The sequence below is a fragment of the Carlito syrichta genome, unplaced genomic scaffold (genome assembly GCF_000164805.1).
Source record: "Carlito syrichta isolate Samal-C Ts95f unplaced genomic scaffold, Tarsius_syrichta-2.0.1 Scaffold301932, whole genome shotgun sequence".
In the NCBI taxonomy this organism is placed as follows: domain Eukaryota; kingdom Metazoa; phylum Chordata; class Mammalia; order Primates; family Tarsiidae; genus Carlito; species Carlito syrichta.
In genome coordinates, this window is record NW_007246028.1 from 190,624 (window position 1) to 213,612 (window position 22,989).

Consider the following 22,989-nt stretch of genomic DNA (forward strand, 5'->3'; position numbering starts at 1 on the left):
TTTCTTAATCTGCATATTGGGACTTTCATCGATTTTGGAAAATCCTAAGCAATTATCACTATAGATATTGCCTTTTCTCCATTGTGGGTAGGAGTTATTAATTCTCTTTTACATGTTGAGGGCAGCCCTTGAAGGTTCTAAGTTTAAGCAGGGGTTTATTTGCATCTCTATACTTTATATTGTTCAAGGTTACATATTTTGTCACAAAAGGTCTTGAGCACATTTTTCTACCATTAGGCCTTCAATCCAGATTTGGTATCACATCAGATGGTATGCTCGTTTATGGCACCTGGGGGAAGGAAAGTTTCATCATATATTTTGTGTTTAGCTATGTGTTCAAAAATTTTTATTGTATTCTGAATTGTCATACATTTGAAATGAGGGGTGAGGGAATAAGCCAGACTGTCATCTTCCTGGAAGCTGATTCTAGCTAAACACATGTCATTTTGCTAAATAAGCATGAAACTGATATACTACATAACTAGAGACTAGAACAAAAAATATTACCATAGAAATGGCAATAACCATTATGGTCATCAATCTAGTTAAGCATAAAATCTCAACTTATCTCTTTCTTAACCTTTGTGATAGGTTACTTACAAAATTCAAGCTGAGCGGAAAAAAATATATAAGCAGTTACCTCCTGGTTCAACATTTTCATTTACAACTGTTACTAGTCTTTTATATTCACAATTGTGTTTACTAAAGAACATTCTCCCTCTAAATAAGAAAATCATTTATGTTCCCAAATTTTTCAAGGGTGGTGCATTGGCAGCTGACAATCTTTGTTGTTATTTCAAGGCAAAGAAAAAAAATCCATGTGGCAATTATGCACAGAAAATGTTCCCCCTTATTTTATTCTAAAAATGACTTGCTTTCATTATACAACAAGAGACAATATAAAAAAATGTGTAGCAGAGTATGAGATATCAGCTTAGGCATTATTTTACATAAGGTAGTGGCAAACAGCTCTGTGATTATCTTTCTTGTATATCTCTGTTTAATTTTAAGAAAATTCCAAATGATAGAAACATAATAATACAGTGATGCTTTTCCATTTTTTCTGAAGAACTTTAGCTCTTCACCACCACTCAAAGAGGAATACTTTCATGAATCTGAAATGAAATTTTCCCTTTCTACTGCAACTATTTAGATGCAAAAGTATGAAGAATCTATCTCCTTCCCAGAACTTCATAATCACTGTAACATATCTAATACCCAGAAAAGTATTAAAGTAAGGACACTTTGCTTAATCTAGTGCTTCCCAAAATTATTTGAACACTGGATCTTTTTTTTCCTTTCTTTTGAATAATTCTCACTGTTTTGAAGAAGAACCAAATTCAAGTCTGGTGTTTTCTATTTCTTGGATTTGTCCTTGGACAAGTCTTATTAACTTTATTTCAACTAATTTTCCTTACCGTAAAATGACGATCAATGAGGCACACTTCACAATTGCAAAGATGTGAAATCAACCTATCCTCATCAACCAATCTGTGGACAATGAAAATGTGGTATATATACACTAGGGAATACTATTCAGGTATTAAGAAGAATGAAATTGTATCTTTTGCAGCAATTTGGATGGAATTGGAGAACATCCTCCTAAGTGAATGAACTCAGGAACAGAAAAAACAAACGCTGCATGTTCTCACTATAAGGGGGAGTTAAATTAAGGGTCTACAAAGTCATAAAAAATGATACAATGGATATTAGAGACACAGAAGGGGGAGGAGAGGAAAGGTGGAGAAATGAAAACATCATCTAATGGATACAATGTGCACAGGTTGGAGTGGTGGGTACACTTAAAGCCCAGGCATCTTTGCTACTATACATCGAAACGATGTAACCAAAAACAATTTGTACCCCCTAAAGCTACTGAAATAAAAAAAGAAGAAAAACGACAATGAAAATACTACTTGAGAAGGTCATTATTGTGATAAAACTAGATGTGTGTGAAAGCTCTGCAATACTATTTAAAATTAAACAATTTTAAAAGGTTACTGGAAGAATGGTCACAGTATAAAAAATTTCATTTTACAAAGTTATTTGCTTAAAAACTAATGTAAATAACACATTTCTTGTGGCATTTAAAGGGAATCTATGAACAAAATTAAATTTCTATCAACGTTTCAAGAAATTGTATATTTTGGAAACTGTACTTTTATGCTGTTAAAATATCCTATTATAATAACTCTGATGTAGTAAAAGCTATCCTTTGTAATGTATCAATATAACCTTCCTTATATTCACCCTTTACCAGCTCAGTGTTAAGTTTCAGATGCTTTGTATTTCTTCAGTGTACCCACTTCCAGAAGTAACTATAATAAAAACTGCTGATCAAAACAGTAGTTTTCAACTTCCACTTTGCATGTTTGAATATAAACATAGTTTTATAATAGAAAATACTTATCCCCAGGTTGTACATCAAATTTCTAGTAAACATCCATTGGTCCTAAATGGAATGATGGCTATGTAAGTTACAGTACCTATGCAAAACGCTAGGTGAAAATTATTCCATCTAAAAACAGTATGTTCAAAGATCCTGAGATGAAGATGCAATTGGTGTTTAAGTGTAGAAAATAAACCTTTATGCCTCTATGACATTATAGTAAAAAGGGAGATGACGTTCGAGTAGTAGGAGTGATCGGTAGGGGCTGCTTCATGTAGGAGCTCATAGGATTTCACTAAAAGAATAATGGGCAGCGAGGACTTTATATTGTCTCAATTTTAACTTAGAAGAAGGCCTCAGCATTCACCAGAGAGAATATAGTGTAAGTGAGGAACGACTGGAAGCAGAAATTAGAGGCAGTTGAAGTAACCCAGATAAGAGATGATGATTTAGACTAGAATTTCCATAATGCAGATACTGTGGAGTAGTTTGATGAAAGATGAATTTTGCAGGTAGATCCAAAAAGATTTGAAATACATTGCATAGGCAATGTTAGAGAAAAAAAGAATCATGATTGATGTTCAGTTTTTTACTTCAGATAATGAGATAATGTTTACATCTGGAGATACATCTGGAGAGTTTGGTAGGTAGTAAATAATGTAGAAGAGAGCATTTATTCTTGAATTCACTATTCTATGTTTGGCCTATTATGCATCTAATAAGACACTGTTGGACATAAAATGTTGAACATCACCATCATATACTTGGTCTTTGATGCCATAGCATATCCAGATGTGTGTGAAAACTCTGCAATACTATTTAAATTTAAACAATTTTAAAAGGTTAGTGGAAGAATGGTCACATTCTTTTTTTTTTATTCTCACCTTCTTGCATGTATGCCTCTTCCAAAGGTTTACTATACATTTGTAATCTAGAAACATTATAATTGATAATGTCATGCACCAGCCTTATATTTGTTAACACCATCTGAAACGTCTTATATTTGTTGTATTCTTGTTTATGTGGAGTCAGTCAAATAACTTCTACATTCTCAAAGTACTGTGTGTTTTTCTTTGTTGCACTTACCAGAATTGTAGTCGTTAATTACAAGACATTTTAACAAGTGTTCTTATTTATATAGAGAAAATAATTTTATATAACTATCTTCTGGTTTCATATTCCTTTTTACACAAGTATATTGTTTAGTAATTATTTTAGCAAGAATCTATAGGTAATGCATTATCTTAGTTTTTAATTATCTGACACCAGTATACTTGAAAATATTTTACCTTCATTTTGAATCAGAGTTTACTCAATATTTAAAAATTTGCCTAACATTTTGAAGATATTAATACATTATCTTCCAATGTTTATTGTTGACAAAATTTTTCCGTAAATATTGTCATCCTGCAAGTATTATTTCTTTTGTCTTTGGTAGCTTTTATGATATATTTTTGTCTTTCAATATTCTGGGTTTCATTTGGAGCTAGTTAGGTATAGATTTGTTTTTAACTTTTCACATAGGTTGACATTTATTCATTCTGAGAATTTATGCAAATTAAAATTAATTAAATTTTATAGAACATTAGTCAGTAGTGCAAAATATTGTTTCTTCCCCGTGTTCCCCATTGTCTCAAACTGGAACTCCTTTCATGAAGATGTTTGAGCTTTTTTCTTCTATTTTCCACATCCCTAATACTTACAGCAAAAAAAATTTTTTTCCTCAGCATCTTTCAATTAATATTTTTTCTTCTGTAAAAAAAATTCACTTTTAAAAAAGTTGTTTGAGTTTTTATTTCAGTTATTATATTTCCATCTCTAGGTTTTGTTTTTCACATCCTCTTCACTTTTAAAAATGGTCTATTCTCACTGCAAAATTACATTTCATCCTTTTTCATTTTTCAACATAAAATACTAATTTTCATGTCATTTTCTGATTGCCTTTTTTTCTCCAATTTCTTTAGGTATATATTCTCCTTTTGCTGTTGAGCACCTGATAACATCGCTTATGAAAATACGTTTTTGTTTTTGTTTTTTTCATGATCAACGTCATTTTAGTCTGTGAGTATATTTTCCTCAGGAGTTTCTTGGGTTGTAGTGGTATCTTCATTGTGCAATTTTGTGGTTGCAGTTGCTTCGGCTCTCTGAGGTTAGTTACCAAACACTACAATTAAGCTTAGCAAACAGAAGGCAAAATTTTCCACTATAGAGTTTTCAGAACCTTTATTTTTTTTTTCTTTGTTCACGCTTGCCTTTATGTAGAATATAAAAACTCAGATAAAGATCTGTCAGTGGGTTTATGGAGTATCATGCCCTTCCTTGACAGTCACCAACTTTGTATGAAATTTCCTGCGAATATTTTGCGACTCTAGAAAAAACTACCTACCTGAGGATTATTGAATTAAATTTTGAATTTGCATTAAACTCAATGGTTGTTGTTAGTAACACTTTAAACAAATGGTAAATACCGAATCTACATCTATTAATGGCTTATAACAATATTGTACATTTAAAAAAATGGTGCATTTTATTTTTCAGTATTAACTTATACCCAGAAAGAAAAAAATACTTTGATTGAGTCTCCATAATGTAGCATGTGTTTTGCAAACATTACCTATATTTCATCCCCACAAGCAACCTTATCCCCATTGTATAAATGAGGAAAATTAGGCTAAAAAATGTATACATGATCCTAAGTCACTGGAATTCATATTCAGGACTGTTCATTCCAGTGTTCTTTTTAACAGACCACACTGTTGTTATAATACATCTTATAGAAAAATCCCTTAAGTTCAGTTTACAATCACTGCTTGATCTTAACTGAGCAACCTAGTCTCTAAACATACAGAAAATATATTAGAAATATTTTGAATTCCTAACTAAGGCAGGAGTTCCCTCATTGTGAATATTTGAAGAAAATTTTACCTACTTTCTCCCAGTGTTGCCTCTTCAATATTGTCTCCAGGTTTGTCCTAAGGACACACCACTTGCAGATACCCTCTACTCTGTTTTAGTCTGTACTCTTGTCTGGCTGAGGCCTGCCTCAAGGTGGTTTCCCCCAAAGTCTCAGTCCTTTTCTGAGTGTTACTACTGCCACATACAGCTCTGGCATGGACATAGTACCTACCCTAAATGTCTTAATTTTATCCTTTTTAACCCATCTCTGAGATTTTATCTCTGAAATTAGGGAAATAATTTCTCATTTTAAACTCAGCATCCACAGGCTAAGCACTTTACAGTACTACCTACTACCTTGAACCGCTACTCCAAAAACATGAAAGAATAACTTTAAATCTAGAGTTCATATCGAGAGGACAAAAAGGTACAGTTAGGAAGGATAAAGATGAGAGAGATAGAGAAGAAGAAAGCAGTGGGAGGTAGGGTATTTTACAGTATGGCAACTTGTGCTGCATCGGAGCCATTGTAGGATATCACTTTTCATGGAGCTGCTCACTTGTGGCTATTTCAAATGACTCCATAGTAGAAGAATTGGGAAAAATAACTAGAAGCAGTGACCATAGCGAAATTGTTTAGCAATTATTTTTATAAACACATCAGCGATTAGTAGAGTATAAAGATACACCTTGAATCTCTCTTGCTTTCTCTCTCTGTTTCTCTAGCTACCTACATATTACCTATCATTCTTCAGTCCTACTTAAAACCCAAACCCAAATACAATAATAATAGTTAAACTAATTATTCTTCATAAATATTGTGATTTCTTCCCTTTTCTTGGATAATCAAGAGTTAAAACAAAAACAGTCTCCCTTACACCGTCTGAATTGTGGATCTTTTATATAAAAAAATTAATAATAAATGGTTTATGAAAAAATATATTTTAGTATTTCACTAAATTTTTAAAAAATACTGGTTTACCTATTCCTCACTTATTTCTCCAATCATTATTAAGTTGTAGAAAATTTGTGGAGAGTCTACTATGAATAAGGACGTAATGACATTTTAAGTGAGTAGTCTATGAGTATTGTTAAGCCGGTGTTTAGTTAACTTAAAGTATTAGTCACTTGACTAAGTTGTAACAAATTTTAATCTTGTATATTGAGTGTGTCAAGACATGGAGAAAATTGGAATCAAGAAATAAGTTAGTAGTCAGGTAATTCAAAGCAAAGGACTTCTCCTTAAATAACCTATTAAATTGAGGCAAAACTATTTTACTAAATTTTCCTTATGGTTGCCTTAATCTTTCACTTCATTTTGCAACTTCAGAGGCAGGTTTTCTGTTAGTATGGGTTTGAGTGATTTATGACATATAATGTTGATAACATCTAATAGGACGGATAATAGACTGAAATGTTAACTGGGATTAGACTTCATATAGTTTCCATATTTCTTGTTTCCTATACTACTTCTTCCAATTGCTCTGAATATTCAGCTGCTATTATACTTCAGAGTATTAGACTTAATAGAAAACAGTGTAGTAAATCATGAGTTTTCTTAAAGTGTAAAAAGAAGTCAGAATAATATGCAACACATTTTCCCTTACAAGCTTATAAAGTGATGTTACTTATCTTCTACTATGTCCCATATTAAAAGGAACTGGCAAAACCACAGAAGAAATTCCCAAGATGTTTCATGTATGGGCTTATCCATACACAGTTTTCATGTACATAGAGCAACATGGTTGAATATTCATTTGTTTCAAATAATTCAACCTCATATAACTATAAAGCCTTATTTTCCAGACTTTGAAATCCTGAGTTTGTGAGGAGTCCTTTCTTTGATAATTACAGAAGGCGACCATTTATCTTCACTTTACAAGAACTTGGACTAGAAACACAAATGTATCTATCGGAAAAACTAAGTTTTATACCCTATCAAACATAAAGAGGTGAGAAGACCTAGCTTACAATTTTGAATTGCCTTTTCCAAAAGAGAATTATGAACTTTCCATTCAGTTGTTTGAAAGAAAAGCAGCCATTCCTTTTCCTTTTGACTTGTAACATTTCAGTAATGACGTTATTTGTTTTTGTTCAATATACAATCAATTACCAACCATCTTACTAGACATCCAGTTCTTCTAATAAGTGTTTGTAACCCATTAAGTAGTTAGGCCAGGCACGAGGAATAAGCTATTATTTTTTAAATCAATGAGATAAGGCTTTATGCAAATTGATATAAGATGTTTCACAAAATATTTATTATATACCATGTATACATTTACAAATTAAATTAGCATGGGATGATCTTAGGAAAGCAATACATATTTTTGAATTAGACACTGAAGTAAAGTGAATGTATGATAAATTGACAAATTCACATTGCCAATGTTATGAAAAAATAATGTAGCAAAAAAAATTAAGATGTATGTTTCATTTTTGATAAGGGGGTTTTTCCTATTAACTGTTAATTTATTATATCTTTAATCTGCAATACTAAGCACTAGTGTTACAGAAGCCCAAAGCTGAGGAAAACTACTTACTTTCAGAATGCACATTAGAAGTTTAAATTTGCATCCAGTTTTTTTTTTTTTGTTTCTTTTTTATTAGTAGGCCTCTGTTAATAGAGTAGTAGTTGCAAACACATACGTGGGTTTGCCAGTAACAACTCACAATTTGTGCAAAGTTGAGTCTTCGAAACTGAGCAAATTTGCTCTCAATTTCCCGCCAGCGCTTGCTGAGCTGGATCTGAGTTGGCTCCACTGCCATTGCGGCCCCATCCTCAGACAAGCCCTCAGCTTGCCTATGTACTGCATTCAGCTCCTCTTTCTTCTTCTGCAATTCACGTTCAATTTCCTATTGAGCAAAACCAATACAGGGCCCAGGGTAGTTAGCTAACCACATCAACCAACCTGCAAGCAGCAAATACTTCTCTCAGAAAAGTCATAGACTGTTGTCCCTTTATTGCCATCATTTGAAACTAACAAATATGGACAGCATCACTGTTATCCTCACCCAATAACTCAAATATTATTTCAATTATACTTTGAATGCTCAGTTTTGGATATGTGAATTAATAAAATATTTAAATTGATCTAACATTTTCTTTCTTCTGAATTCCTCTGATGTTTGGGGGTTTGAAGCAACTTGAAATGATTACTCATTATTTATTAGGGACCATCCATATAAATTATAATTTAGAGGGTAAGTGAGTAATTTATTTATTTCCTTTTTAAAGGTTTGAGGAACTCAACAAAGAATGAAGCAAAATAAAAAGTGTAAAATAATAGCAGAAAAATTCTTCGACAATATGCAAATAAATCTATAGAGATTTGACACTGATGTGTGAAGATGCTCTGATGAAATGAATGTGCTAACATGAGAAAGAAGTCGTCCATATATCGATAAGTCATTAGTTCATCTGGAACAGAGATACACAAAGTCAATTACAATTTTACCAGAAAACACATCACATTTGTTAATTCATTTTACATTGTCTAAAAGTAAAACATTTTATTCATTCAACACTGTCAATTGAATAACACAATACAATGCATTTACTAAAACAACACATAATACAAGGAATACATCAAATCAAAGTGAACACTAACAGGGAAAACAAGAACACCAATATTATCAAAGTGAGCCTCAAAGGTTAAGTTAAAGTAACTAAACTGTAGCAATAAAATCTGGTATTGACATTCTAAAACAACATTACCTTTATTTTCCTTTCATCTCTGGGTTCAGGTAGGCTGGCTAATTTTTTTTCAATGTCATCCAAGCATTTCAGGAGATCATCAGCCTGCCTCTTGTACTGATACCACTGATGAGAAATTTCTAGAGCCTTTTTTCTTCTTTGAGACCTCAAATCCTGTTCATGGTGCAGATATTATTAAAATATAAATATATATGTATAGTACACTTCTGGCTGTAGTAACTTATAAAAAATAATTTGAGTCCTTAATCTTTTGTGCAACTTGGTTAAATTCACATTTTAAAGCAAAACATACACATAAGTGATTAAATTAGGTATTTTTGTGGCAAGACTAATATTTAAGAAGAAACCTGAATAACTCACTTAAAGTATTTCCTCTTAGCCTGTTCAGACTTGTTTAGAAATCTAGTCATATTTAATTGACTCTAAATTGTTTAATCTATGTGAAACGGCTTAATATATTAATACTATTGACTTATCTAGATGATGCACAGACTTCGTGAGTTTGTATTTGACTTTCAAAATAGATAATATTCTAAGATGTATATCTTCAGCCCTCGGCTCATCAATATAAATTTAGATATATGTAGTCAAGTAACATACATTCATTATTTCAGAAATGTCTATAAAAAGTTTTATCAGTATTAATATCTGGTAATTAGAAATATAAAGCAATTTTAGTTATAAATGCCTCAAAGGTAAATTTGTAGTATGACTCAAAGAGGGACTATTGCTCAGATAGTTATAAGTGTATATGAAAATGACAATTTAAATAGTAGAAAGATACTCTTTAAAAGGTTTGCATGACCAAATTTATGTTATTATGCCAAATAATGTTCCACATTGAAAATGACAAATTACTTTAAAAAAAGAAAGTGCATGTTTTCCAATCAATTTGATGAGATAAATAAGACTGACTAATTTAATAAATCAACAATGGGGGAAATCAATCATCTTGTTTCTTACAAGCACACCCTATGACTTCCCTGAAAATAGAATAAGCTTAAATGCCATCTAATAACTCATAAAAACATAAGAAATATGCATACCACTTTCATTTCTACAGAGAGGTAGCACTTAGGGTTTTATGTACTTGTTTAACTCAAGCTAAAGGAAATGATGAATATCAAAGATCTGAAAAAATTATTACACTGAAAAGTTTTGGCATTATTTAAAATATAGGATTGGAAACATTTGGCAGATTAACCCAGTTACTAAGTATAGAGGCATAGATTGGTTTGGTAAGTAGAGTTGACAATTTTGATCAATCATTTGTAGCATATATTTGCAAGAATAATCTAGATTTCATTCTCCATTTTGTTTAATATTAGGGATGCAAGATTTACTGAAATTTGTTTCATGTTGAATTTCCAAATCTCCTGTGGAGGTAATACATGTCTGGATTGAGTCAGATTGAATGCTGCTTTTTTCAAAGGCACCAAGATACAGCCATGTGAATGACAGTTGAGCCATGCCTTATTCGTGACACAACTCACATCCTTGCCAATAGAAAGAGCTTGGTGGTCATAAATTTGAAACTTCTTTTATTTCTCAGGCACAAACTGATGTGTAATACATAAAAATATTTAGAGACATAATGTAGACTTCTTTAGCGTTATGCCAGATAACCATTAAACACTGCTGTTCAGTAGAACACATATCATTCTATGACCAGTGTAGATACTTCTGAAAGCTTGATCACAGTTGGAAGGGTGTGAATTACATGCCTTTCTGATTTTCTAAACACATTATAGTTTGTTTTTACACTCCCTTGAGGAAGAAACCCTTTCTATTTACTATATTTATCAGCAGTTACCTTCAGAACACCTGCTGGCCAATTAGAATTTCCTTGTGGATTCCTTGCAGGCACAATATTGTGTAATTACATTCTCAGCAGTGTTTATTTGGTTGACTATAGGGATAAAGGTTTTATCCTCTTATTTGCATATAGAAAGCAGATTCCATCTACCTACTAGGTGAATCCACCTTCATAACTTCATAGCTCTAAAAAAGTGATTTACAATGAAAAGTTCAGCAATTAACAGTATTAGAAAATCAGCCATGCATGCAAATAGTGAATGTTGCAAAGCATATACAAAAAAGGTTATTTCACAAAATTTTCAGCATGTCCAGTCTCATCTCAAGAACTTCCTAGATATTATTATAGAAAAATTAACAGTTTATCCTGTTCATCTTGAATGATGAGTCACATAGGTACTTGAAACCATACACTACGGCTGCTTAATATGAATGTAGAAGTTTGTCTTCAAGGGCATTAAGATTATTTTTGAGGATACCTATATAAATGAAATCATACTCTTGTAGATGCTTAGTTGCAAAGAGTGACTCTGTTAAAAGCACAATAAAGTTTATTTTTTAAAAAATAAGGAGAATCTACATCTTGGTTTTTTTTGTTTTTTTTTAGTTGGAATCTCACTCTGTTGCCCAGACTGGAGTGCAGTGGCCGCTTCCGGCCACCGCAGCCTCGACCGGTTGGGCTCCGGTGATCCTCCTCAGCCTTCCGAGTAGCCGGAATTACAGGCGCGTGCTACCACGCCCGGCTGATGTAGAGATGAGGTCTCGCTGCCCAGGCAGGTCTCGAACCCGCGGGCTCAGGCAATCCACTCACCGCAGCCTCCCAAAGGCGCGGGATTACAGGCTGAGCCACCGAGCCCGGCTGAATCTACACCTTGTTAAACAAATGTTGTGTTACCAACAAATTGGACCTACTACAAATAAAATCAATGAGGTAAAGGAAGCAGGATTAATAGAAAGATATAGATTGGTTATGCTGGCAATTACGCAGATTTTGCAACACAAATACAAACGTAGCTTATATAAAAGGAATGTCAGAAAATTAAATATGCAAGTACTATGAATGATGCATTTTGATTTCTTTCCATTTCAACTCAGAAAAATTTGAACATAAAGCTATAATTTCTAAGCAACACATTTTTCAAAATAAAACATCACTCAAAAATTTTAAGTAAAGCACAAATGTTGAACATATTAAATGTGAATTTCTGGTGACTAACAGTCTTAAGCAGATTTTATTTATGCACAATATATTTTACCCTACATATGAAAAAAGAAACCACAGGCAAGGTATATTATAATTTTAGCTCTAATACCTTGAGAGCATTATGTTTTGTCTGTAACAGCTGCTGTTTTATCTTTATTTCCTCTCGCTTTCTCTCATCTGTGATTCTTTGCTGTAAGTTGTCTCCTCTTTGCAACAATTCTTTTACAGTACCCTCATTGTCTTCATTCTGATTAAAAACAACAAGTACAGTCTTCATTTTGGTTTTTAAAAAAGCTGTACATTGTTAACAGAGATAATAAAACATGTTACTTAAACACACACAAAAAATCCAATTTACAACTTTCAGGGAATGCTATTATAAGATACCGTGCTCCTACCCTTTCTTTTGTATTTTGTTCTTTATATTTTTAAAGAAGTAAGTTTCCTCTCAAATAGTTCTAAAGAACACATTTTAGGGGCACATGTAGGAAGATGGGAGAGTACATTACTTCATTACTTCATCATTTCAGACAAGTGGTGAATTAATGTGAAAATACTTTTTGGCTTTTATTTTTAGCATAGTTGTATGAATTTAAAAAATTAGACAAACTAATCTTGCCATTTATAATGTTGACTGGTCCATATAAGAATATGGATGTAGATATGTGAGTGCGAGATGATAGCAAATCCTGAAATAGTAACACACTACTATATAAAAACATTTTGTCTTAAATGTATACTAATTTTTATCTGATCATGTCTGCTTTATATTTGAAACCTAAATGTCCAAATGTAGAAAAATACTAGGGTATTAGAAAAAGTGATGTGTTGCTGGGCTCGGTGGCTCAGTCTGTAATCCCGTGCTTTGGGAGGCTGAGGTGAGTGGATTGCCTGAGCCCGTGGGTTCGAAACCCGCCTGGGCAACTTGGCAAGACTTCATCTCTACAATAAATCAAAAACTAGCCGGGCGTGGTAGCGCGTGCCTGTAATTCCAGCTACTTGGAAGGCTGGGGCAGAAGGATAGCCGGAGCCCAGCAGGTCGAGGCTGCGGTGGTTGGGAGCGGCCACTGCACTCCAGTCTGGGCGACAGAGTGAGACTCCAACTCAAAAAAAAAAAAAAGAAAAGAAAAAGTGATGTGTTAAATTGCTCCCAAATAATTAATTTATAAAAGTGTGTCATATATACATGTTAATTTTAGATAAATAAGACCAAATAGGTAAAATATTAACTGAAAATGGCTGTAAAACGTTTTAACGTGCATTTTACTTTTTTAGACTTCAAGAATAATATTTTTATTTCATCAGAAATAAAATTATTTGAGTTAAGTGCTAATGTAATTGCATTTGTGACCATGTAATTTTTCACCTCTATTTTCCCATCTTTCTTTAAACTTTTAAACATTTTAATCAACATTTATATCAAGGAAGCTCCCCATGCAATTGTACCCAGGGTACGCTGATGAGCTATGGATAACAAATAATAGACAATTTTCAAAAGTCACATCTATATGTATGTGTGTATTACTAGTCATTGAATTTGATGTTATATATTTATACCTATAATGCATGCTTAAACTTCAACACACAACCAAGGACCTTTTCTTTCTTTCTTTTTTTTTTTTTAGAGGAAATGCAATTATTTTCATCAGAGACTTGCTAATTAGTAGTCTACAGAAATGCATACCATGATATAAACATATATTTATAAGCTGTAAAAGATTTTATTTTAATATGCCTTTCAAAAGCCTATATCATTTCCTAGGGTTAAGGACCAAAAAAAAGTAAAGAAATCCACTGCACTTCTTTCCCTATACTGGATGAGGGTTTTAGGACAGGGTTGGTGGTCAGCCCAAGAGGTAAGCAGCACTCTTTCTCATCTCCGTGCCCTCTGGTTTCTTCTTGGACCTGAGGTAGAGGTTGCTAAAACTCAGCATCTCAGAAAGCTTCCTCTCGTCTTTCTTTCCTTGAGCTGAGTTGACAAGGCCGTCAAACCCCATACTCAGGGAGTATTGGCTGAGGCAGCTCCAGGAAGTCAGAATTGATACCAGTGGGAACTAAGATTGATGGAAACAGTTCTGGCTCTTGCTTTTCATGTTTATTATCTTCTGGTGTCACTTTCAAGCATTGTCTGAGCAATCTCCAGTGTGATAAATGTAAGGCTAAGAATGCCATAGAGGTGATGGCAGTGGAAGAGGAGATAAAAAATGTGAAAAGTAGGGCGAAGAGAGAAAAAAAAAGGCAGTGAATAAGGATGTGAAGCAAAAATATTCAAGCCAGAGAAAAATGTAGAAGACATTTTGAAATTATTAAGATTGAAGGAGAATTTTCTGTGGTTGGAAATAGCCCATATGGTCATACTTTTTACTCCCATGAAATAAGCAGCGATAATTTATATACATTTTAGACAGATTTACTCAACTTTTTGGTAAAACCAATTTGTGAAAACTTTAATAAATAATGCTTATATTGTATATAATTCTTTGAAATAAGCATTATACTACCAAAATATGACTGACACAAAATGTCAGACATCCATGATAGTTGAGTTTCTTGCTACATTTTTAGTTTATTTTCTAACTTGACTTTTTTTCATTACATTTTGTTGTCCTGAGTAAGTTCAAAACCAGCACAGGTCAAAACAAAATTGCTGAGTTATTTGTTAGAATCTGTAAGTGCTTCCATATAACTAAACCATAGTAATTTGGCATTCATCATAAAAGGTCAACAACAGTACTTTGCATTTATCAAAATCATTAGAATAATAAAGCGTGCTAGATGTGTTCTGAAAATTCAGTTGGAGATGTGAGTTATCTAATTTCTTTCCAAATATTTATTCATTTTCACTCCTAGTTCATTCACACTTTTATCACAACCAATTTACCATATCTTTATTGAAGTCTTCCTCTTTCAGATTCACCCCCTGCTGAATTTCAGCCTCCAGTGGTTCAAGCAATTTTTGTATATCTGAGTTAAACTGCTCCAATTCCTTCAAAGGAATGGAGGCCTAAAAAAAAAGATAGTGCTAATTTAAATCAAAATTACTTTTTATTAGAAACATAAACCAAAAGAAATACATTTGTTCAACCTCCTGTTGCTAAACTAATGACATGCATTATGCTTTTGTGTTATATTTCATGAAGGTTTTGAAATACAGCTGGGAAAGTACCTGAGGATGCAAATAAGGAGAAACATTTAACACTACCAGAGCTGAACATATATGCAAGAAAACACAATTCATCTTTCTGTGGTAGCAACAATAGTCAATTTACAGATACATTTGACTGGGCTAATTTTTAATATTCTAAAGTTGAATTTGATCTCATTTTAAATATTTAGATATAAATACATTTGGGTAAATATGTCTTATCAGAAATTGCTTCATTCATCAAATAACAGTAACCTCGGGTAGAAATGCAGAATTGTCACCTCATCCTAAGAAAAACTACATGGCAATCTGCTCAGATATTTTAAACAACATTATTAGCATGGTAAAATTGAAAGGTATGCTCTCCTATGACAAACGATGCTATTAGCTTGCATTGGGAACCCTTTCTTTGGTGGTGCAAATAAATTCAAAAGAATGAACCCAGGATATTTCACAGAAAGAATCTGAATATATGTTTTTCAACCTTACAAACATCACCATTTCTTTAAGTTTGTATCGATAGTGATTACAGTCTCAAAAACCTTTAAAATGCCTTCATTTTTTAAGCACAACATTTGAAAGAGAACAATGAATGAAAAGACATGACAAATCAAATATATATTCAAAAAACTAGGTGAGATTTAATTATTAGATTAAAATTCTGTTAATGAAATACATTTGTACTCTCTTGAACTTTATGCTTTATTTAATATCTTTCCATTAAACACTAGACAATATTTTAGACCTGCTAGCTTTTGAAAACCCAAATAGACAACATATTAAAATCTTATTTTCTTTTAGAGAGAAAAGTTTTTAGTTTGTAAAAACAATTCAGGAATGACCTCCAGTGTCGTATGCCAGGATGATTATGTTAATCAAGTTGGGTCCCTAACTATTCTTCCCAATCACATTCTCAGGCACAGATTTACTTTATATTACTTAGATGGCAACTCATGGAGGACATTAAAGATAAGTCCTCAAGGACACACCGAATATCTAAAGGTAGTTTGTTACCAATGAAGAAGGCAATAATCAAATGCTACTCACGGGACATGATTCTTACATACAACATGAATAAATACACATCTTCTAGAAATGTCTACACATCCCTGAATGAGTTTATGAAATCTTTTTTAAAGGTACCTAATAATAATACTTGTTTGCAAATCCTAATAATCATTTGTCATGGGGACTATTATAATAATTTGTTGAACCAGTACAGATGGGTAGTAGTACGGATATGCTTAAAGAATATTTCAATTTTTTTTATTATTTACATACTGCTGCTTTAAAATCATATATTATTTAAAAGGTTGGTCAAAATAAAATATTAACATCCTTTCGAATTATACCTAGACAATATCAATTTGCTGGTGTTTTATGTTATTGAACTGTGCTGTTCTATATGATTTTGTGAATATATAATGAAAATATTTACAATAACTTGTTTCTTAATTTTTAAATTTTAGAGTCGGGAGTACACGTGTGTGCTTGTTACATGGACATATTGTGCAGTGGTAGGGATTGGGTTTCAGGTAGCCCATTCCCCAGATAATGACCATTGTGTTCCATAGGTAGTTTCTGAACCCTATCCCCCTTTCCCCCTCCCCCCCGTTCACTTTACTTGAGTACCAGGTTATCAAAGCAACATAACTCTATTTGCAGTCAGCTTTACCTCTTTTACTTAATCTGTTTCTTCTCTAGCCCATCTCTCCACATACTCAAATAGAACAATTTCAATAGCTCACAACTTGGGCCTCTGTACCTCTTTCTCAATGTTTTTTCTGTAATAAATTGTATTTTCTTCTATAAATTCAACTATGAACCCGCGGGCTCAGGCAGTCCACTAGCCTCAGCCTCCCAAAGGTGCGGGATTACAGGCTGAGCCACCGAGCCCGGCTACCATGATTTTCATATCTCCCAAATATTGACTTTCATATGTGACCTCACATTTGAATTCCAGTCTAGACTCCAAAAGCTAACTCACTTTTCACTTAAAGTTCAACATGTCTCCTAAACTACCTACAACAGCTACTTCCCTAGTTCTGCTTGGAAACATTTTTCTTAGTCATCCATGCTTAAAACATAAGTCATTCCTGCGTCTTTGGGAGGCTGAGGTGAGTGGATTGCCTGAGCCCGCAGGCTCGAGACCCTCCTGGGCAGCGAGACCTCATCTCTACAATAAATCAGAAAATTAGCCGGGTGTGGTAGCGCGTGCTTGTAGTTCCAGCTACTTGAAAGGCTGAGGCGGAAGGATCGTCAGAGCCCAGCAGATCGAGGCTGCGGTGGCCGGGAGCGGCCACTGCACTCCAGTCTGGGCGACCAAGTGAGACTCCAACTCAAAAAACAAACAAACAAAAAAAGTAAGTCATGTTATTCTTGAATATCTCACTCTAATCTCTAATAAGAATCAAATGTGTCAATTAATTCACTATGATCCACTAGCTTTCTATTCCCAGAGACTCCATCTTTCTTCATCCTCACACGGGACTAAAACAATAACCTCTGGACAGGTGTAAATTCTCCTTCTTGGCAGCCAGTTTCAACCAGTGTACAGTGATCAGCTCAATATGTTTCAAAATCACTGCTTTCATCTCACAACTGAGTATCTAGCCCCCAAAAGAAATTGATATATCAAAAAGACACCTGCCCTTGTTTATTGCAGTACTATTTACAATAGCAAAGCTATGGAATCCATCTAAATGTCCATCAATAAAGGATTAAGTAGTGAAGATGTGGTAGATATACATACCATGTAATACTATACATCCTTAAAAAAATAATGATATCATGTCTTTCACAGCAACATAGATAAAGATTGAGGCCATTTTCCTATGTGAAATAACTCAGAAACAGAAAATCACATACCCCATATTCTCACTTATAAGTACATTTAGACACAAAGGTGGAAATAACAGACATTGGGAACTTCAAAAAGGTGGGGGTTAGAAAGCGAATTGAGGTTGGAAAATTACTTATTGGTTAAAATGTACACTATTCAGGTGATAGTTACACTAAAAGCCCTGACTTCACCACTACACAATATATCCATGTAACAAAAGTACATTTGTGTCCCTTGAATCAATAAAAATAAAAACATACCAAAACGAAACAAAATAAACTATTGTTTTCATTATGCTATATCTTTGCTGCAGAACTCTATGCGTATACCAAGTACAAGTAGAAAAATTCCAAACTCCAGCACAATAATCAGGGTGTCCTTTAATCTTGCCCCAAGGACCTTACCAACTTGTTTTAAGTGCTCCTAATAGAACTTTCTTGCAGGCCATTTGATAATCATCTGTTAAACCTCCCCCAAAGCCTTTAGAGTGCTTTCCATCATCTGGTGAGGAGCATATGCTTCTCTATGCATGGATTAAATCTGGGCTTCATCATTTACTGGCTGAGGGACATTGTACAAGTTATTAACCCTCTTTGAGCCTCAGTTTCTTTACTTGTAACATGAAGATAGGAAGAATATCTACCTCAATAGGATTATTATGGTAAACAAATATTTTAGAGTGGAGTCCAATATATAATAAAAGCTCAAAAAATGATGGCTATTATTTTCTCTCAGTATCTTATATATTCATCCAACATATATAAGTGCTCAAATCTTGGCTCATTGTTTGCTCTCAAAGTTCAAGACCTTCCTCCTTTGAAAACATGAGCTTTTGAAAATCAAATAAATGCTTTTCGAAATAGTGAGTGACCATTTTACAAAAGAATTTGACAAAATCATGATTTTTTTTTTTTTTTTTTTTTTTAGTTGGAGTCTCACTCGGTCACCCAGACTGGAGTGCAGTAGCCGCTTCTGGCCACCGGAGCCTCGCCTCCTGGGCTCCAGCGATCCGTCCGCCTCAGCCTTCCGAGTAGCCGGAATTACAGGCATGCGCTACCACACCCGGCTGATTTTTTGATTCATTGTAGAGATGAGGTCTCGCTGCCCAGGCGGGTCTCAAACCCGCGGGCTCAGGCAATCCACTCACCTCAGCCTCCCAAAGGTGCAGGATTACAGGCTGAGACACCGAGCCTGGCTAAATCATGAAATTTTAATGGTGAACATGGAGAAATTTAGATTCCAGCTTGGTAAAGTTGCATCATTCCAAAGGGGGAAAAAAAAACTATTGAGTAATTAATATGAAACTATGTAGAAAGTGGTCTCAAGGTGTCTACATTTGTTTTGTACTATGTAGTATTTTATCAGGAATGATTTGGAAGCATACAAAAGCCATACAAAAAATACAAAGACAGTACGATGAGTTTCATGAATACCTCATGAAGATGAGGAATTTTTCTTGCTTGAGCTAGAGTCATTCTGGGTATACTCATAAGTAAATATTTCCTGGTACACCAATAAGTAAATATTTCACGAAAGAATAAATGAATGAATGACTAAAAATGAGGTAGCAAAATAGACATTTCAAAGAGTGTTTTTAATAACTAGAGACTTTAAATAACACAATTTCTATGTAAAAAATTCAAAATACTTGATTGGTTAGCACTTTAAACATTTAGAAATACATTCTTTGTTGGCCAAATGTTAGCAAAAAAAAGATACTGCCAAGTGTGTGTCTGTGTGTGTGCGTGTGCGTGTGCGTGCGTGCGTGTGTGTGTGTGTGTGTGTGTATTTTTTAAAGCAGATGTGAAAAGACTTTATTAGACACTACTATAAAATGAATACTATTTGGGCAAGATAATGGAAACTCAGACTTCTAGAAGGATATACAGAATCTAGATTTCCTCATCAAGGGCTACTTTGCAATTGGTAAAAAGGCCATTATGCAGATTAGGGATTTAAATTACTCAATGTGATCCCAAATACACATCTTCTAGGCATTTCTACACATGAATCAATTGGTAGAAATTATGTGTACTGTGAATTTTAGGGTTACTATAAGAATAACTAAGCAGGGTTGTAACTTTTTAAGGTACTAATTTTAAATTTTAAGTTATTGCTGAAAGTTTATAAGCAGAAGGTGGTTGATAATGTACTAGATCATAGTAGCAACAAAATTGTGTAACCTTATAGTAAGTTTTTGTTTCTAAATTCAAACAAAGAATTTATAGTAGTACAGATCAACAGAAATATAATACAAGTCATATATGTAATTTTGAAAGTTTGAATTGCCATATTAAAAATAAAAAACAGTTAAAATTAATGTTAATAATATATTTTATTTGACCAATATGTCCAAAACATTATAATATAAATCTACAGATATAAAATTATTAATAAATTATTTTACATTCACTTTCTCATACTGTCTTCAAAATGCATGCATATTTTACACTTACAGCACCTCTTAATTTGGAGTGGCCACATTTCAGATGCTCAGTGGCCAAATGTGTTTCATGGCTACCTTATTGAACAGTACAATCCATATTATAACCATACCATTGAAAAGAACAAAAAGTTCATTATGAGTTTGAAATATCATACATGAGTAATGTCTCACCATTAATAGTCAAAATATTAATTTTTTTTCAATAAATTATCATGGATTTAGATTATTCTTATAATGTCAGTCTTATTCAGTTGCAAGAAATTTTTCAGGAATCTCTCTGGGTATAGAAAACATGGGAGCAGTTTCGATCTGTTATATCAGGAGTCTCTATTTTTATTTATGTGTAATTTATGTTGTATTGTACTATGTCTTATATATCTGAACATAATAACTTTCAAGGATATATGCTTTGTCTCTCTAAGTATAATTTCAATCCTTAAAGTTGTCAGTATATCTTATTCTATTCTGTATTTTCCATGGCATATACAACTTTATTGTACAAAAAGGTGCTTATTATATCAATGAGTAGTTTTTACAAACTACCGTATATTAATTGAATTAACCAATGACCAATTTTGTGACCAAAATAACCATAAGTAATCAATACAATTATTTTCGTTATATTATTGGTAGGATGACACCAGTCATTTGACATCCATGTGATTAATACTTAGACTCAAGGAGTTGAAAAACTGCTTTCCTTAAGAGTTCATTAGTTCACCATTAGGTCATGACAATTCAAATATGGAAAACATTTTCCCAACCAATTAATGTTTTACATGATTTTTTTTATCCATTGCCTTTGTGATTTGGAATTCTTATGTGACTTTATAAAAGAAGTGTTTAGTAAGAAAGCATCTATAATAAAATAGCTCATTCTTCCATCATCAGATTTTAAAACATGAAGTATATAATGTCTGCCTTTCAATTCAGAATTATGATAAATTATCTAACACAGTTGAGAACAATGGTTGCTACATCATCTTAATTAATGGGCAAATTACTTCTATTAACTTTAAAAGAAAATATATGGCTAGAAAAGAACCAGAATCACAATTAAATCACACACAATGTTAGACAATGCACACAAGAGAGGTTTTAGAATATATAGAAAACAATTAAACAAAAGCTATAATATTGCAGAAGAAAGTATATACCAAATATAGGTTTTTCACACTTTAATCTTTTACTTACCTTTTTATTTTAGGAACTTTAGCATGACTGTGCAGTCATACAAAATACATATAAAATAGAACATAGGGAAGTTTAATAAACAGATAAATGGACACAAAAGAAAGAAGAGACAGAGAAACTGAGAAAGACAACACTTTGTTTTCCTTGATTTTTTAATGTTGTTTCAAATTTCTTAACAGCTATTAACTGTGCTTTGGTGGATGACTTAAGTATTAATGAAATTTAAGGCTTTGTTAAGATTTTGGCATTAAAGGTGACTTATATAACAAGGTAACAAAAAATAACAGACTGAAGAAAAGCAAATCAATTACATACTGATTCATTGTAAATCGAAAGCAATCAAAATTATTCAGATACACTTTATTTATTTTAAAATGAAAGCTTTCCTTGGTTAAATATAATTTCAGCGTGCATAGATACACTAGCATAATAATGGCTGTGTTTACACAGACAGCAAAGTAAACATTATCAATCTGGACTATGGAATCTTAGTAATCATGATAAATGACCACTATATTCAAATTACACTAAAATCTAAGTTGAAAATAAATAATTAAAGTGCTACAGATTGGCTTAAAATAGTTTCAAATCAATCAGTCTCCTCTTTCCATTCTGCAGCTTTGAAACTTTATTTATCATTACAATGTTTGTATAGAAATATAAGAATAATTCACGGAAACCAAAATGAATAGTTTCAAGGACCAATAACATCCCATAATACAGAAAAGACAGACTGCTGATATGATATAAAGAGTTATTTCAAATCAATTTATATGAAGAGAAAAAAAGCTTACAAAGATAAATAAGACGATTGAAATGACACTACATCTATGCTAGAACAAAGATAATCAAATATAGTGACTTATAGATTTATTTATTCTCTTTTTTTAAACTTATAAAGCAAACTATAATAAAATATAAGGAACAATATTTTTTTAAATTAAACAAATTAACTCAGAATAGTGACATATCATTGGTTGCATTCTTTTCATATTAGATAAGGTACTGGTTTACCTTTGATGATTTGATTATGAAAATGTAAAAATGTGGCTAAATTGTGATCCTAAAACAAGCATATTTCCCTGTACATCCCCATTGATTTTGAATTGATGAGATTAATTTCATGTTTACTCACTTCAATATTGGATACAAAATATATTGGTGGTTCAAGATTCAGTCCAACTGTCTACTTTTGGTCAAGCATGACTTGGAATATTTTACTATTTCATTACGTTGTGAGTTTACAAGTAGCAAATAAAAATAGGCGTTGAAAGAACTTAATTCTAAAGTATGTGGGGGAGACATAGATAAATCAAAAGCAAAAACATAACAATGACAATTT

General features: G+C 32.8%; 1 protein-coding gene across 1 annotated transcript in view; it reads right to left on the reverse strand.

Annotated features, from left to right (window-relative positions):
• LOC103258005 (dystrophin-like) overlaps positions 1-22,989 on the reverse strand; it is a gene marked incomplete at its 3' end in the record, with an annotated part of 161,124 nt that overhangs the window by 102,286 nt on the left and 35,849 nt on the right. Inside the window, exons 8-11 of the mRNA XM_008055710.1 lie at positions 14,902-15,024; positions 12,130-12,267; positions 9,002-9,154; positions 7,957-8,139 (exon numbers count right to left, since the gene is read on the reverse strand). Of these exons, the coding sequence (XP_008053901.1) occupies positions 7,957-8,139; positions 9,002-9,154; positions 12,130-12,267; positions 14,902-15,024 (597 nt within the window). The remainder of the gene's footprint in view (positions 1-7,956; positions 8,140-9,001; positions 9,155-12,129; positions 12,268-14,901; positions 15,025-22,989) is intronic.